The sequence below is a fragment of the Vanacampus margaritifer genome, chromosome 9, assembly GCF_051991255.1.
Source record: "Vanacampus margaritifer isolate UIUO_Vmar chromosome 9, RoL_Vmar_1.0, whole genome shotgun sequence".
In the NCBI taxonomy this organism is placed as follows: domain Eukaryota; kingdom Metazoa; phylum Chordata; class Actinopteri; order Syngnathiformes; family Syngnathidae; genus Vanacampus; species Vanacampus margaritifer.
In genome coordinates this window covers 22,191,934-22,210,783 of record NC_135440.1, presented here as the reverse complement: position 1 = coordinate 22,210,783, position 18,850 = coordinate 22,191,934, and the positions used below count along the sequence as shown (strand labels likewise).

General features: G+C 43.5%; 1 protein-coding gene across 1 annotated transcript; it reads left to right on the top strand.

The window, feature by feature from the left end:
* Nucleotides 1–1,589: 1,589 nt before the first annotated feature.
* lin28aa (lin-28 homolog Aa) lies at nucleotides 1,590–18,690 on the top strand. The gene is made up of 4 exons (XM_077574759.1): nucleotides 1,590–1,735; nucleotides 1,874–2,049; nucleotides 7,735–7,919; nucleotides 14,835–18,690. The coding sequence occupies exons 1-4, from the start codon at nucleotides 1,705–1,707 to the stop codon at nucleotides 15,070–15,072; spliced, it is 630 nt and encodes a 209-aa protein (XP_077430885.1). The 5' UTR covers nucleotides 1,590–1,704; the 3' UTR covers nucleotides 15,073–18,690.
* Nucleotides 18,691–18,850: the final 160 nt, after the last annotated feature.

Here is an 18,850-nt window from a genome sequence, read left to right as displayed (position 1 = left end):
TAGATAGCTCTCGTGCTTCCGGTTCGGTAAGGATTTGTAGCGACGCCAAGTGGCCGAAGTAGATATAAAAGAAGAAAAAAAGTGGCGCCATGGTGTTGCGTTCAAATGTGGTAGGACATTGACCATATTGAATGTTTGACGCACATTTTAAAGTCGTTTTTATTTGTTTACAGGGTTGACTAGGTGTATTAAAAGTGATTTTTAACACCTTTATGGGGCAGAGGCTCCTGAACACAACACGGAACCGCTATCAGTTCCATTTGGCTCATGTCTAGCACGGTGCTGTAACCACCCAGGGAGAGGTGATTAACTCTTCATTACATTGTCATCCTCAATTAAACTCTTTATTACTGGCCGCTGAGCATCAATTAATACAAAACTAGTGGATTGGTCAACACATGGACGGTTTTTGAAACATGCTACAGCAACTACTGTAAGTGAACTTTATTTATTTAATCGTATTATTTACTAGTTTAAAAGGAATTTAACTCAAAACACTGTAGCCCAAAAAAATAAAAGTGTTGGTTAAATCAAAGTGTTTCCTAACCTCTGCCACTTGGGGGCGTTGTGCTCGAAACTTCGAGAAAACGTGCCTTGCAAACAAACCATCGTTATTTATTCTCTGTTTATTCTGTGCTAACAATTATGCGTCGTGCAGGATATACAAAATGAAACCAGCATGCACACAAACTGGATTTAATAAGTTACGAAGCATAAGTTGTGTCAAGTTATTTTTTTTCTCCACATAATTGCCACATTGGATATTAATATTGAGTGGATTAAATTGAGTTTTGAATGTTAAAAATCTGACTCGTGTGTCTTTCATCTTCGGAGGGAGTCAGTCACCATGTTACGTGACGTCATCAAGCACTGGTTAGATTTATTTACGTCCCCCCCCCCCCCTCTGTCTCTTTCTGTAACACTTTTCTCAGTTGTAATAATTTTATTCTGCATGAACATTTTTGTTACCATCAGGCAACATGAAATATTCAAGTATTTTTGTCATTTGAGTTGTATTGAAGCGTCCATTATACATCGAAATGGTCTAATTTGGCATTATGAAATAATAATAGTTTTTTTTTTTTAGGAGACGCTTCTGCATGTTTACGTCATTGGCAAATAGTTTTTCCTGAATATTTTGTTCCGAAAGGGAATGAATAATTACAAATAAAAAATACTTTTAAAAGACATCCTGATATTTTTGATGACTAGATGGGGGTGGGGGGTAATTGACAAGAAAAGTCGAGATTATTATTATTATTATTATAAATAAAAGATGAATTAAAAACATCACGCGAATATCGATGAATAAAACAAATGACCCAGGTGATTTGACGATTTGCGTGCGTCGCACGTGTGTAGGTAGGACGCAATCCAAACATGGCAGAAGGTGCGTTGGAGGAGTTCATCGGGCTGACCTGAAGGGGCGGGTCTTCTTTGCATTGTCTTATTTTTTTTGGGCTTCGAGTGGGTCGAGGGATGAGAACCCCAACCCCCCAGCCACCCACCCCTCATTGTTACACGAGCGTGGACCACCCCTCGACCACCCACCCCCCTTTTTTTGTTGTTTACCCCCTCCTCCCCCTCCCTCTTCTGCTTTCTCCCGCTCCTCTCGCTTCACTTTTTTTTGCGATAGTGGCGGCGACCTGCGTGGAATCGTGCGTGTGCGTGGGTGCGATCATCTTTTCACGCGGAGGACGAGACATGGGTTCCGTTTCCAACCAGGAATTCCCAGGTCGAGTATTCTCCCCATGTGCGCTCGTTAATTGATTAATCAGCGCCTATTTTGCGCAAAGTGCGCAAATACACAATTGCGTCTCATTTGAGCTATTTTTGTGTGTGCTTTTTGGTAATTTTATTGTCATTATTTTAGGGGGTTGCAAGGCGGAAGAGGACGAGGGGCCCAGTCCGGCCGAGGAGGACTCGCAGACCCTCCAGGGCCTCGGCTTGTGCAAGTGGTTCAACGTGCGAATGGGCTTCGGCTTCCTGTCCATGACGAGCCGGGACGGCGTGCAGCTGGACGAACCGGTGGACGTCTTCGTGCATCAGGTACATTCCACGCAAAAAGAAAAAAAAAGGGGGGGGGGCACTTATTTGCGCTTAAAAAAAAAACAACTAACTGCATGGGGAATATATTTCGTTGGGAAGTAAACGAAAGTCAAACAGGAATTGATAGCTTTGTTACGAAATTGGGGGGGTTTTCGTTTTTTCGTTTTTCTCTCTTTTTTTTTTTTTTTTTTTTTTTTTTTTGAGGCGGTGGTGAAATGGGGGGTTGCGTTGAGCTCTGTGGGTGTTGTTTCCACCCCCAGTGGGAACACGTGGAAGCATAGAGGGAGGTCAAATGCCTGATGCTGTGTTTCAACTCTCGTTTTTGTCATGATGGCGGACCATGTGGGTTGTGATTTAAAAAAAACCCTCTATTTTCTCATTTAAAAAAAGTATATCTATATATAAATGATCTTAATTGGCAAGAAAAAGTGGACTTATCTTGTTTGTTGAAGACGTTTCATGCCTCCATTAAGCTTTTAGACTGCATGATATTTTCTCTATATATATATATATATTTTTTTTAATCATCTCATTCATCAAGAATCGTAAAATCAAAATCAGAAGCTAAAAGTGTTGTTCTTCAAGTTAAAGTACCACTGATTGTGACACCCAACTAAGTGAAGTGAAATTCATTTTCTGCATTTGACCCATCCCCTGAGGGAGCGGTGAGCAGCAGCAGGGAACCATTTGGTGAACTGTTCCATTTTTTTAATCCACAGAAGCAACAATTTTATATATATATATATATATTCATTCCAGAGCAAAATTGTGATTATTCCCCCCCCCAAAAAATGTTTTATGAACGCAAAGGGGAAATCTTTAAACAATAATTCAATTCACATTTTAATTAATCTAGTTAAATATTATCGCCATGTGGAAGCTGCTTCATTTTTTTTCCTATTTAATTTTTAAATGACACAATTTCCACAAAGTAATTTTGCAAAGTGGATGAATGAATGGACATTGCTTTACAAAGGTGTTCTGTCTGTTAATACAAATTATGCTCTTTGGTTTGTATTGCCAAGTAACAAACAGTACATCATCAAAGCTTAATAAATTGGAAATAGAAAATATGCATGCATATTGCTAGTTGGCTGCCTTCTGCTTCAAACGCCAAAAAAAAAAAAAATGTCAGTAATAATATCACATTATTCCATAACAAGATTGACGGAAAAGCCTCACGTTGCTCCTTTTAAGGGTAATTTAACGGAACTTTGCATCCCAAAATTTAATAAAAAAAATTATATATTTTATTTTGCCATTTCCAAATTTGTCATCTGATTCAAATTTGCAAAAGTTGCACATTAAGAATTACTTTCCACATTCTGAAAAAAAAAATCCCAGGTTTCCCACACACACGCACACAAAAATGTGAACATCTTGGGAACTGTTAAGAGGTTCCCAAAATTCCCACTTAGGCAATAAAATGATCAATTTAAGAAATATTTATGTCTTCCTTCTACATCACTGATTTCCAACCAATCCAACTTCAAATTGTTACCCTCATCAGGACATCTTTTTTTTTTTTTTTTTTTAATATATATTTTCCATACCCCAAATTTTCACAGTAATGTCCCCCAATTTAGAGATGTTTCTTCCTTTACCACATTATGAGATACTTCACATGTTTACCTCCGCCTCCTTCCGCATTCCTTGAACCATTCAAATCATTGCAACTTCAAACTGTTCCCCTCATTCGGGACATTTTGGAAACTATTCCTATTTACAAATTTTCACAATAAATGTCCCCAATTGAAAGATTTTAACATCTTGTATTTACTTCCTGTGTCCACATTTCTTGACCGATTCAAACCATTTTCAACTTTGAGTCTCATTTCAATAAATTCCACAGCATTTCAACACACATTCTCCTAATTTGGGCTCGTTTCATTCCCCTGTCGTTAAATACATGAAAGAGTTGCATTTCTTTTTGTATCAGGCATACAAGCACAGGTATCATTTTAAAAAAAAAAAGAGAGAGAGAGAGAGAGGGGTGAGAATAATGAGGTGTAGCCCCACCCCCACCCCCCCCACGCCCCCCGGTGCAGCGTGATAAGATAAAGACTTAGCATGTGAATGAGAGGAAAGCTCGTTCGCTGCCTCATTCACCTCAAGGTTCCTGTCATAAATTCATTCAACCTCCCCCAAGCATGCATGCATGTGTGCTGTATAACAGTATAGATGTCTTTTTTTTTTTTTTTTTTATTGTTTTGAAATTCACCAACTGCAAGGCTGAATGTGGACAGGAATTATAGCTTTGGTTGTTCAGTTTTAAAGCAGAGATGTGATGGGGAAGGTTTACAGAAAATGCTTCATGTAGGGGAACCTATGGACTGCCATATAATTATTCTAAAAAAAATGATCTAATGATATTTAAAAAATGTTTTTAAAAAAAAACACAAATTCTAATTAAATGTAATAAATCATTGCATAATTTGTGCATATTATGGCCATTAGAGGACTTTGTAAACCTGAAATTCAGTAAAAAGATGCCTAGTCGAATTGTATTTATAAAAACAAAAGAAAGGGCCAACAGTGAGGTTAAAAATAAAAATATTGGGATACTGACATGTGAAATGAACTTAAAAAATGTAACGTAATTTTAACATAAAATTCAATACAGACTTTATACAGGCTCAAATTCAATTCAAGTAGCTTGAATTTATTATTTTATTGCCTGCCATGTAATTCTTTTTTTTTTCTGAGAGAAGCCTGCAATGTAATTAAAAAAAAATAATGAAAAAAAGCCACAAATACATATAAAATGTAATAAATCAGTGCATGATGGCTCTTAGAGGACTTTTTAGAACCTTAAATTCAATTTAAAGAATGTGTAATCTAATCTATAAAACTCATTGTAGTCGTCGTACTGCTAAAGGGGAAAAAAAAGCTACTTAAATTAAAGTTAAAGTCAAGTAAAAGTGCTTTTGTGCAGATATAAAAGGAGTAGTATTTTGTACACTCTAAAACCAGTTTGTTAAAAAAAAAACAAAATAAATTGGGGGGTTGTTTTTGTATAAAAATATGTTTTGTAAAAAAAGAAAAAAAAAGTACAAACAATAATAATAATTATAAAATGAAAAAAATGGATCGAATTGACCCAAGAGGCGAGTCAGTTAAATTTTTGACCAAAATGTGTTTATTTTTGATGCAGCAGTTTTAATAGTGTGGGTTATCTATTTAACCCAAAAAATGGGTCGGTCCTTTTTTTGACCCAATTTGGATTATTTTTGACCCAACTGTTTTTAGAGTGTGACGTGTTAGGATATCAAACAAAACCTGTTGTTGTACGAGTAAGCTAGAAAAGGGCAGATGAATCCAATCCAATGGAATCAAACGAATTAAATGCTTGCCATGGGGAAGTTGCTTTTTACTTGTCCTGTCTCAATCATCAGGTTCATGATGAAGTGCAGCTCAAGTTGAAGCTTGCAAGCATCTTCCCAAAGTGGCTCACTGAATCAAACGCAAGCAATGCGGAACCAATGTCCGCCAACCCCCGTCCTCCTCCGCCCCGTCCACTTCCTTCCACTCTGTCCGTGTGTGTGTGCGCGGGGAAGCTCGGCACGCGTGTCAATGATGGATTCTGGAAGGTTATGGCAACATAAAAAAAGAGAGAGAGAAGAAGAGGCCCGGGTTGTAAAATTAGTAGCCGCGTGTCACAGAAAATAAACTCCCAGGATCCGCTGGGCCTTTTGTGCAGGTGGACAATGGGGCCATACATGTGAATGGGACACCCCTCGGCCCGTGACCGAGCCCCTCTTTGTCTCGGGGACGGTCCTTCTCTTGCCTACTCAAGCCGCTGATGTCTTCTTTCGCCGTTCCAGACGAGCTCCAGCGCGGTTTTACAGTAAAACTCCCTCCCCGCAAAAAAATAAAAAATAAATAAAAAAAATCCCTTGAAAACAAATTCTGAATCTTGCTTACCTGGTTATAGCAGTTGTAGGCTTTTTATTGAGTGAGGGGGGCCGGGGTCACACATGGGAGAGGAAGTGGGTCACCATCAGGGCCTGATGGGAGCGGGGCAGCAAGCGGTCGCTGGCATGATGACAGATGGGCATAAAGTGGACGTTTTGTTTTGTTTTTACGAGAAATAAACTCACCGTCATTATTACGACATCTCGAAGTACTGTCCACAAAGCTAACATACGTTCGCAAAATCACGGGAATTTGCTCAATGTTTAAATATACAGTGTTACCTTTGCGATACAAGTGACTCTAAGTTGATGTTTACTGTCGCAGTAAACATAAAATGGAGAGAATTACTAATTGTGTGTTTCAAACAACCTTAGTATAGTCCGCTTAGCTTAATGCTAACACTGCTAGTAACTGCTAGCCTGCTGCCCAGCCTGTCTGAAATCGATATCTTTATTTAAAAAATGTTTTTCCTTAGTCTATGCACCACCCTAGTATAAAGTTTCCTAGATGTCAGGTTTGTGTAAGGAAAATTACAGAGCCGAAACCCAAACCCAGAATTTTCCTAACTGCGACACTCAAATGCTAACCGCTATTCCAACAGCAACGGATTTGACAAGCACTAGTGAGTGTTAACTTTTAAAATGTTTGTCATGTGTAGGGTTAAAAAAAACAAAAAACACTCAAATCTTTCAAATTATCTTTTCTTATTTCTCATTTTTTAAAGCTAATGCTAGCAACTATTGATGGTTCTTCATCCCATTTGCATTTTAAAAATCACTGATATCCTCTCAAATTATCTTTGTCTTTTTTAAATGCTAATGCTAGCTACTATTGATGCTTCTTCATCCCATTTAAATGGCACATGGCTCTCTAAATATGGTGTTTTTTTTTAAATTTATTTAGGTGTAAGCAAAAGTTTATCTTGGGCCTTTATTCTAAATATTTCCATTTAATGAATTGTGGCACAAGCCCTAAAGTTGTTTGACCACTTGTCCTAATCCTCGGCCCATTTCCTCTGGAATTTCACAAGGGTCATTTGAGTCGAATGAAACTCCCGAGTTATCTTATTGTTAAACTGACAGCACATTTAAACCCTCCCACTTTCTTTTTTCTTTTTTTTTCATTGTCATTTGATTAATTCAGCGAGTCACCCGCCTCCTTCCCCGGCACGCGTCGTCACACAAAACCCCCGAAATCAAATCGCAAATCAAGATGTCGCAGACTTCCGCAGAGTGGGCTGTTTTTCGGGGGTGGGGGGGGGGGGGGTTATCAAAGGAAGACATCAGTCAGACCAACACCCACCCCCCACCCCCCACCCTAAAACTTTTAATCTGGTTCTTCTTTGTGCCCTACAACCATCCAAGGAATGTCATCCAGATCACCCCCCCCCCCCATCTTGCCTTCCCACCCCACCCCCATCCCTCGTGCCTAACCCCCTTGCATCCTGCAGTTTAGATTTTTAGCAGTGGTCAGTTAGCGGAGTGGGGGGCTGCTGTGTGGAATGCTGTTCCTGCATCCAGAGAGCAAGGTGGGGGGGATGGGTTGAAGGTTACCCACATCAGGTTGACCATTGGGAAAAGGGGGAGGGGGGGAATTAAGCAATAGCACTGAGTGTATGTTGGGGGGAGGTACTCACACTCTTTATGTAAAAGTACAGAAGATACTCGGTAGACCTTTATAGAAAAAAAACGTTTTGTTTTCAAAAGTAAAATAAATACCATAAATGCTAATGCCACGGGTCGTCATCGGTGGCTGTGGTTTCTTCCGCAGAGCAAGCTACACATGGACGGTTTTCGCAGCCTGAAGGAAGGCGAAGCCGTGGAGTTTACCTTCAAGAAGTCCTCCAAGGGGCTGGAGTCGCAGCGGGTCACGGGCCCCGGCGGGATCCACTGCGTGGGTAGCGAGCGCAGACCCAAAGGCAAGAAAGTCCAGAAGAGACGCTCGAAAGGGGACCGGTAAGCAAAAGTGGTGGGAGGCAACTTTTTGGTCCGCGGAACACAAAAAAAAAACGATGCAATTGGATGAGATGGAATCTAAGCTATTATTTAAAAAATAAAATACAATCAAAAGTGAAAAAAAGAATTTGTTAACAAGATCAAATCAAATTGAAAATGCTTTTTTTTTTTTTTTGAAACTGAAACTACATCTAGTTTTTTAAAAAAAAATCTTTGTCTTTGTCATTACCATACGTCAGCTTTCGGTGTTCATTTTAAAGAATTTTAGTTTACTTTACGCACAAGATTTTGTGACCTTTTTTTTTTTTTAAATCTTGCGCTCAAACACTCATATACATATATGTATATATAAACTAAAACTAAACTAAAACAGAGCATTTTTTTGAGAGAAAAAAAGTATAAAAATGAACATACCTGCACTAAATCTAATTAAAACTAATTGATTTAAAAAATATAAAAATAAAAACTAACTATAATAAACTATACAATCCTTCCAGTTAGCAACTCCCCCCAAAAAACAGCAAAATGTTTTATAATGTGCTCTTTAATAAGGAATGTAATTTACAAAAACATATAGTTGTAATAACTTAATGTAATAATTCAAAAGTTGGTGCATCATGATTAATTCATTGCATCCCTTGGCCACTGGGTGGCAGTAGAGTACACTCATGCAGACAAATGAAGAAGAGTTTCACTACTGTAAGTAAATAAATATATGTGAGTATTTTTACGTTTAGTTTGACAGTAAACTTAAACTGGGAATGACGTAAAATTCTAACCATATTTAAGCCTAAGAATAAAACACAATGTACTGTATGCGATGCGTCAGAAAAGTTCCAGGACTATTGTCACAAATGATGCATCTCAAATGTACATGATCGGCCCCAAAGCAGTCCTGGAACTTTTCTGACACTGAAGTGTACGCAAATATGAAGTGTCTTACTATTTAGTGTGTCCCGCTTTGAAGCTATGAGTAATCCAAACCATTTGGATTTCACTCCCCCACCTTAGCAAGGGGTCACATCGGGCAGCGGCTTGACGTGTGACCTGGATCAATAACTGTTTAAATCTTACGAATCCCCACCCCACCTCAGTGGTCTCGCACCCGTGGGCCCTCAAGCCCAACGGCAATCGCGTGGACCAAAAAATGGCACCGCGAGTATCTGCAGGTCGGAAAGTTAAACTGTATTTTATCAATCGAGGTGTTTCAATGCAGGAGGTTATGTTTTATATATTTAAATATTTTTCCTGTTTATACTAATATAATTGATGATTCTTTATTGAAACATCTGGTGATTTTTACAAACGCCCTGTAAGTTAGTGACCCAATCCTAAAGACTTCGTATACCCAACTAAAGGCTTATTTGTGGTTATTTGGGTCATGTTTTGTATTTTACATTTGTGGGAGGGGTTCCCTTCTTTGAATATCATTAGGGCGCCGGGGGTTAGAGGTGTGTCACCTTCACCCCGCTGTCATTTGCGATTAGAGCCATCGAGTAGTCGGTGTGAGAGTGGAGATCATTACGGCTTCAAAGAGCCCTGCGAGGCCTTCTGCGGTTCAATAACCAACACCCGAACCCGATCCCCCCCCCCCCCCCACGCCCCCTCTCCTAGGGCACATTAATCCATTGATAAAAGATATCAGTCACCCTTCTAAGCCTTATTTTGTTATGCAGTCCGTCCGTCCGTCCGTCCGTCTTCTTCCGCTTATCCGGGGTCGGGTCGCGGGGGCAGCAGCTTTAGCAGGGAAGCCCAGACTTCCCTCTCCCCAGCCACTTCAGCCAGCTCATCCGACGGGACCCCAAGGCGTTCCCAGGACAGCCGAGAGACATAGTCTCTCCAGCGTGTCCTGGGTCGTCCCCGGGGCCTCCTGCCGGTAGGACATGCCCGGAACACCTCCCCAGGGAGGCGTCCAGGAGGCATCCGAACCAGATGCCCGAGCCACCTCAACTGGTTCCTCTCAACGTGGAGGAGCAGCGACTCGACGCTGAGTCCCTCTCGGATGACCGAGCTTCTCACCCTATCTCTAAGGGAGAGCCCGGCTACCCTGCGGAGGAAACTCATTTCGGCCGCTTGTATCCGGGATCTTGTTCTTTCGGTCACGACCCACAGCTCGTGACCATAGGTGAGGGTAGGAACGTAGATCGACCGGTAAATCGAGAGCTTCGCCTTTCGGCTCAGCTCCTTCTTCACCACAACGGACCGATACAGCGTCCGCATCACTGCAGAAGCTGCACCGATCCGCCTGTCGATCTCCCGCTCTAACCTACCCTCACTCGTGAACAAGACCCCAAGATACTTGAACTCCTCCACTTGGGGCAGGACCTCCTCCCCGACCCGGAGAGGGCACTCCACCCTTTTCCGACTGAGGACCATGGTCTCGGATTTGGAGGTGCTGATCCTCATCCCAACCGCTTCACACTCGGCTGCGAACCGCTCCAGCGAGAGCTGGAGGTCACGGCTTGAAGAAGCCAACAGCACCACATCATCTGCAAAAAGCAGAGATGCAATGCTGAGGCCACCAAACCGGACCCCCTCAACGCCTCGGCTACGCCTAGAAATTCTGTCCATAAAAGTTATGAACAGAATCGGTGACAAAGGGCAACCTTGGCGGAGTCCAACCCTCACCGGAAACAAATTCGACTTACTGCCGGCAATGCGGACCAGACTCTGACATCGGTCGTACAGGGACCGAATGGCCCGTATCAGGGGGCTCGGTAACCCATACTCCCGAAGCACCCCCCACAGAACTCCCCGAGGTACACGGTCAAACGCCTTCTCCAAGTCCACAAAGCACATGTGGACTGGTTGGGCGAATTCCCACGCACCCTCGAGGATCCTGCTGAGGGTGTAGAGCTGGTCCACTGTTCCACGGCCGGGACGAAAACCACACTGCTCCTCCTGGATCCGAGATTCGACCTCCCGACGGACCCTCCTCTCCAGCACCCCTGAATAGACCTTACCCGGGAGGCTGAGGAGTGTGATCCCTCTAAAGTTGGAACACACCCTCCGGTCCCCCTTCTTAAAAAGGGGAACCACCACCCCGGTCTGCCAATCCAGAGGCACCGTCCCCGATGTCCACGCGATGCTGCAGAGACGTGTCAACCACGACAGCCCCACAACATCCAGAGCCTTCAGGAACTCCGGGCGGATCTCATCCACCCCCGAGGCCCTGCCACCGAGAAGCTTTCCAACCACCTCGGCGACTTCGACCCCAGAGATAGGGGAGCCCACTTCAGAGTCCCCAGACCCTGCTTCCTCAAAGGAAGGCGTGTTGGTGGAATTGAGGAGGTCTTCGAAGTACTCTCCCCACCGGTTCACGACGTCCCGAGTCGAGGTCAACAGCACTCCGTCTCCACTATACACAGTGTTAACGGTGCACTGCTTTCCTCTCCTGAGACGCCGGATGGTGGACCAGAATTTCCTCGAAGCCGTCCGGAAGTCGTTTTCCATGGCCTCACCGAACTCCTCCCATGCCCGAGTTTTTGCCTCAGCGACCGCCAGAGCCGCATTCCGCTTGGCCAGCCGGTACCCGTCAGCAGCCTCCGGAGTCCCACAGGCCAAAAAGGCCCGATAGGACTCCTTCTTCAGCTTGACGGCATCCCTTACCGCTGGTGTCCACCAGCGGGTTCGAGGATTGCCGCCACGACAGGCACCAACCACCTTACGGCCACAGCTCCGATCGGCCGCCTCAACAATTGAAGCGCGGAACATGGTCCACTCGGACTCAATGTCCCCCGCCTCCCCCGGGACAATGGAGAAGCTCTGCCGGAGATGGGCGTTGAAACTCTTTCTGACAGGGGATTCTGCCAGACGTTCCCAGCAGACCCTCACAGTACGTTTGGGCCTGCCTGGTCGGACCGGCATCTTACCCCGCCATCGGAGCCAACACACCACCAGGTGGTGATCAGTTGACAGCTCCGCCCCTCTCTTAACCCGAGTGTCCAACACATACGGCCGCAAGTCCGATGACACGACTACAAAGTCGATCATCGAACTACGGCCTAGGGTGTCCTGGTGCCAGGTGCACATATGGACACTCTTGTGCTTGAACATGGTGTTCGTTATGGACAGTCCGTGGCGAGCACAGAAGTCCAGTAACAAAACACCACTCGGGTTTCGATCGGGGGGGCCATTCCTCCCAATCACGCCCCTCCAGGTCTCACTGTCATTACCCACGTGAGCGTTGAAGTCCCCCAGTAGAACGAGGGAGTCTCCAGGGGGTGCGCTCTCCAGCACACCCTCCAAGGACTCCAGAAAGGGTGGGTACTCTGAGCTGCTGTTCGGTGCATAAGCACAAACAACAGTCATGACCCGTCCCCCCACCCGAAGGCGGAGGGAGGCTACCCTCTCATTCACCGGGGTAAACCCCAACGTACAGGCGGCTAGCTGGGGGGCAATGAGTATGCCCACACCTGCTCTGCGCCTCTCACCGTGGGCAACTCCAGAGTGGAAGAGGGTCCAGCCCCTCTCGAGAGGATTGGTACCAGAACCCAAGCCGTGTGTGGAGGTGAGTCCGACTATATCTAGTCGGAACTTCTCAGCCTCGCACACCAGTTCGAGCTCCTTCCCTGTCAGAGAGGTGACATTCCATGTCCCCAGAGCTAGCTTCAGTAGCCGGGGGTCAGACCGCCAAGGCCCCCGCCTTTGGCTGCCACCCAACTCACTGCGCACCCGACCCCTTTGGCCCCTTCCACCGGTGGTGAGCCCATGGGAAGGGGGACCCACGTTGCCTTTTCGGGCTGTGCCCGGCCGGTCCCCATGGGTATAGGCCCGGCCACCAGACGCTCGCCTTCGAGCCCCACCTCCAGGCCTAGCTCCAGAGGGGGGCCCCGGTGACCCGCGTCCGGGCAAGGGAAACGAAAATCCAATGTTTGTACTCATCATTGGGGTCGTTTGAGCCATGCTTTGTCTGGTCCCTCACCTAGGACCTGTTTGCCTTGGGTGGCCCTACCAGGGGCATGAAGCCCCGGACAACATAGCTCCCAGGCTCATTGGGACACGCAAACCCCTCCACCACGATAAGGTGATGACTCACGGAGGGGATATATATATGCAGTGGTTTAATTAATTAATTATTTTTGGGGGCCTGACCAAAACAAATACAACTCAACAATATGTTTGGAGTCTTAGATCTAGTCTCTCATTATTTATTTAATTTGTTTAATAAATCCCACATTTCCACGGGTGAGTAAAGAAAGCGCTGTCTGTTTAATTGATAACAGATGCAAGCGGCAAGGCAAGCGGGTGAAAGGTCAGGGTTGCCATGGGAACAATGTATGAGTAAATGCAAGCGCGCTGTGGCGGTGGGTGGGTAAGGGTCAGGGTTCAGAGGTCATTGCTGCTGCCCTCTCGGACAAAGGACCACTTCCCTTCGGCGCTCCCGACGACGGATGCTGATTCGAGGGCGGGGCCGTGACGCCGCGGCTGAGACGCCCGAGCGCCGTCCCCAACGGGCGCCGCCACAAAGCGAAAGCAGCTCATTTGTTACGACTTCAATGGTGGCAAAGTGGATGACCCCCCCTGGTACCAAGTGACCACTCCACGCCCGCCCAACACCCATCTGTCCTACAACTGAGCGCGCGTGGTTTTTCTATAGATTTTATGTCCATGAGCCCCCGTCCGTGCCCTCCCAGCTATAACGCTGCTGGCAATTGAACCCTCGAGTTCAATGCCAGTGAGTTCTTGCAATTTAGTTACGATAACCTCCACTTTGAACAATAGAAATAAACCGAACAATAACAAAATAATCCACAGTCCAAAAAGTTTGCTTGTTGCCTAAGAAAAGGCTGCCACTAACATAATACATACAACTTGTGGCGGCATGTTGAAGTTGGTGCCATCTGTGACCTGAAATGACCCCTGTGAGATGTACACTATAGATGTAATGTCGCCCTCTTGTGGCACCTAACCGCATTACGTACAAATATGAGCTCTCAGGAAGTCATTTTATGAGTCATGTTACCGTCATATTGTTTTTCAAAAGTTTTATTTTTTATTTTCTAGAAAAGTCAGTCTTTTTTGGCGAAAGATAAAAATATGAGAAAAATACTGCAATACTTTGATTGATTAAATGCAATTACAGCAGTTTCACCTAAATATGTCTGTCTGTCTCTCTCTCTCTCTCTCTGTCTCTCTCTCTCTCTCTCTCTATATATATATATATATATATTTGTCTGTTTCTCTCTACATATCCGTCTGTCTGTCTCTCTCTCTCTGTCTCTCTTTGGCTATCTCTACCTCTCTCTCTCTAGCAAGCTTTATAGCTCTCTAGCTAGCTCTCTAGCTAGCTCTCTAGCTAGCTCTCTAGCTAGCTCTCTAGCTAGCTCTCTAGCTAGCTCTCTGTCTGGCGAGCGAGCTAGTTGGTAAGCTCCCTAGCCAGCTTAATAGCAAGCTCTCTATCTAGCTAACTCTTTCTCTCTGTCTCTCTCTAGCCGTCTCTCTCTAGCTAGCTTTATATCTCTCTAGCTCGCTCTCTGTCTGGCGAGCGAGCTGGCGAGCTAGCTCGTTAGCTCTCTAGCCAGTTTAATAGCAAGCTCTCTATCTAGCTAACTCTCTAGCTGGCTCTCTCTAGCTAGCTTTATATCTCTCTAGCTAGCTCTGTCTGGCGAGCGAGCTGGCGAGCTAGCTGGTTAGCTCTCTAGCCAGCTTAATAGCTAGCGCTTTATCTAGCCAACTCTCTGTTTCTCTCTGTGTGTGTGTGTGTGTCTCTCTCTTTCTCCTCCCCCTCCCTCTCCATTAGTTCACTGTAACATTATGGACAATTTGAGCTCGCATACCACTAGTCTATAACAAACTTTTTGTTACTTCATTTTATCCTCTCGTCATAAAAAGGAGATTCACTGTAACAAAGTAAACAACCGTTGAGCCAAAATTGTGCATTTGGACTGATCCAGAACCGCGATGTCCTTGCAGGTGCTACAACTGCGGTGGGCTAGACCACCACGCCAAAGAGTGCAAGTTGCCACCTCAGCCCAAAAGGTGCCACTTCTGCCAGAGCATCGATCACATGGTGGCCAGCTGTCCAATCAAAGCACAGCAGACCTCGCCGGCTTCTCAGGGAAAGCCGTCCCCCTTGAAGGGCAACGAGGAGGAGAAGGGCGGACGCGCCTCCACCCCGCCTCCTCCTCCTCCTCAGGAGCCCTCCGATTAGAAAGGCCTGGTGGAGGTAGGTTGTTTTTGGGGAGGCGGGCAGGGTGGTTAGCACAGAGGCCAATCAAACTGCTTTGATCGCCTCCGGCCTGAAGCTTCTTTTGGAACTACCTCAGGTGGAAACAAGTTTTCTCAAGAAGAATGTTGCTGATTTTTTTTTCTTCTTTATTTTTATTTGTTGCTTACTCTCAGGAATACTGCTGTCTTATTGCACTCTTTCCAATAGTGAAAATCACTGATGTTCTTTCGAGACCTTTGTCACATTCACTTCCGGGTGGCAAAAACTCTGATTCCACCGCTAGTCAACAAACGTTGTTTGATCAAAGCAGGGCGATTGGAAGAAATCAAATGAAAAAAAACAGGGTACATGGCTGATTGTCCAACATAGTTTGAATGTGTCAGTCAAAAATGCTAAATGCAGAGAGTGGCCGTGATCATTGCGGAACTAGTCAATTGACTTTTCCGTTGCTCTGATTAATGGCACTTTTTTGACGCTGAAATGGAGAGCGCACTCGTCCACAAGCGGGCTAGCCATTAAATACGCAAAAACCCAACCAAACATTTTATACGTACAAGTGATAAAATGTTTGGTCACATTTTGCAGTTTTGCTATTGTCTCGGTACTGGACAAATATTTGCGATATCAACTCAATTTCACGGGTTCGGCTTGATTCACTTTGATTATTATTATTTTTTTAATTGGACAAAAATAAACCTCTTCAGGTAAAGCTAGCAGTGCAACTTCAAACGAGGAATTTTTCATTTTTAGTTGAAGTCAGCGGTAATCAATCATTTTTCTGCCACCCGGAAGTATCTTGGCGCCTTTTGTTTATTACAAAAAGTAGGGCCCGACCGATTAATTGACCTGCCAATTTATTTGACCGATATTAGCTCTTAAAAACAAAAATAAATAAAATCAATAATAATAATAATAATTGTCCGATTTTTGCATGACAACTTAAGACAAAGATGACGTTGAAAAAAAAAAATCTGCCAATTTATTATTATTATTATTATTATTATTATTATTATTTCCCCCTTTTAATACTTAGAGACAAAATATTGTAAAACTGTCAAAATTTCCTTCATTCACGTCTTTGTTGTTGTTAGCATTAAGGGACCAACATTTTGCTTTAGTTTCATTCATTATATTTTGTTACCGGTCCATATCGGTCGGGCCTTAATGAAAAGAAGGTGATCAGAAAGATTACCCTCCCAAAAATACTCTTGACCTCGCCTCTTCTTAGGCCGTTCTACCTCCGTTTTTTTGTTTAGTTTTTCAACCCGATTGGTCACGTGACACACTCGAGCTGCCTTATTTTCCCGACTATGCCTGCGTGGGCGTCATCGCAGTCAGCCGTACGAATGTCAGCGCAGAAGCTTTTTGGCTTTTGTCATCACAATCCCTTATTTACGTCACGGTCATGTGACGCAGCATATGCTACATTATCAGTTCAGCTAACCGCACGCTCACCAAAAATGAAATCTACAACGTTCCTACCTCACTTTGGATACAAAACAAGATATGCTACATTATCAGCACTAGCAACTATACGCTACTTTATCATTACTACTAACCCCGCACACACTTGAGCCTTCATCCACAATGTCCGCAAATTCTGCATTCACTACCTCCTGATGCTAATGCATGCATATGCTACATTATCGGTACAACCAAGGATGTGCTACTTTTTCCACTACTACTAATCAAACACAAAATCATTAATCCACATTGTCGACTTTGGCTATAGAAATCCAACAAATTCTGCGTTTAACACCTTCAATAACAGTTATTTGCAGCATATGCTACTTTTTCAGCACTGTACGCACACACAAGATCATTAATCCAAAATCCAACAAATTCTGCCTTCACCACCTTCTATTAGTTATTGACAGCATATGCTACATGATCAGCACTACTAAGCATCTACTACTTTTTCTGTACTCCTGACGATACACACACGATAATTAATCCACAACGTCAATACCTCACTTTGGATAGAAATCCAACAAATTCTGCCTTCACTACCTCCAATCAGAGTTCTCCGCAGCATATGATGCATTATCAGTGCTACTTAGCATATGCTACGTTTTCGGTACTAGCCACACACAAGATCATTAATCCAAAACATCCGTACCTCACTTTGGATAGAGTTCCAAATTCATTGTTGTCATTCAGAGCAGAAACTGTTAAGCTTTTTGCTTCAATGTCATTACATTATTGACATCATGGTGCTGTAAAGCCGCATATGCTACATCATCGGTACTATTAACCGTGCACGAGAGAACAACAATGCTGCATCCATCAATTCCGATTGTAGTTACCGAGGGCTTCGGCTAGCTCTCCTCTTGATACTTGAAAACGAGGCACACATTGTGATGTTACCAGTGGGATGGCTGGTGTTTTGATTCCTTACCCCTTCTTCCCTATTTGATTTTTTTTAATTTTTTTTAATGATCCAAAGTGATGATTATTTAAGACACCACCCTCCCAAGTGAAGGATCATCAGACAAGCCTGCGCGGAGGAGCTCATACGTAGAACTAGCTAGCTAAATCGGCGCTATACTCCCATTTTACAGGAGATGTCGACGCCCCCAATTAATATATAATATGTAAAATTATTCTTTTTTTGTTTTGTTTTTTAGAGAATGAAAAATAATTATGCTACGTATTTATTGTCATCTATAATTCTTAAATAGGCCTTCCAACATCCAGGTAACTTAATCGGTGACCTTTATCAATTCCATTGCCCATCGCAATTGACTTTTGACAGTATGTAACGTACGGGTATATAATATTTTTCATGATTAATTTGCTTTACTTTTTTTTTTTTTTAATCCTTTTGTTATGCTTCTATCTATGCCAAAACTAATGTAATGTGCACTAATGATGTGTAAGATGCGATATTTAGAATGACATCTCCTTCTATATATCATGTAGTTTTTGATACACGCGCCTGTCGGCTCACCTCCAGGGGGGGGGGGGGAGGGGGAACCCCCACCCGTCTCGAAATCTCAGGGAATTATTCAGACGGGTGGGAATGGAGTCAACGAGCGCACGGCAAACGCCCTTTTTACAACCACTTGACACGCCCCTTTTTGTTGTGTCTATCATAGTCGTAGATGGGGATGTCGTCAAATATTGTCAACGAAGGGATGGAGAATGGGGGGGGGGGGGGATCTTTAGTAGTGAAATCCTTATTTTAAGATGTGGCTTGTTCCAGACTATCAGTGCTTATGACAAACACGCTCACACACATTGCTGTAGTGTTCATATTGTCTCCATATGATGTCACGTGACATCACAAACAACCTTGGAGAAGCTGTAAAATGCTCAGGGTAACTCTTATTTGTGACCATCAGACATTTTGTTATTTTTTGTTTGTGATGTATCTTATCAAGTGAATGGCTAGCGCTACTTTACAAAAAAAAAAAAAATAAATAAAAAAAAATAAGTGCATTTCTTACTGATGAATGTAATCAATGTTTACTGCCATGGAAACAATGATCTTGATCTCAGGTTAGTTTTTGTCCAAGATGAGCAGCGTGTTGTTTACTGCCATGATGTTTCCATATGTAAAGATCCTGCTCTATTTCATAATAAATATGTCAATACTCATGTGTGGTGGTTTTCTTGACTTTACAATAAGATGTTTGGAAATAATGCTAGTTTCTTTTGTCAGCAAATAAATATTGACAGGTTACTTTACATAGTTAAATTACATTTTATAATTATTTATTGTGAACAAACTCAAAAACACTTCCATATACTAGTTTTT

Bases quoted from the DNA above. Each gene is read 5' to 3' on its own strand.
- lin28aa (XM_077574759.1), top strand. From the start codon at position 1,705: ATGGGTTCCGTTTCCAACCAGGAATTCCCAG. The intron at 1,736-1,873 runs GTCGAGTATTCT...TCATTATTTTAG, and splicing joins TTCCAACCAGGAATTCCCAG to GGGGTTGCAAGGCGGAAGAG. The intron at 7,920-14,834 runs GTAAGCAAAAGT...ATGTCCTTGCAG, and splicing joins AGACGCTCGAAAGGGGACCG to GTGCTACAACTGCGGTGGGC.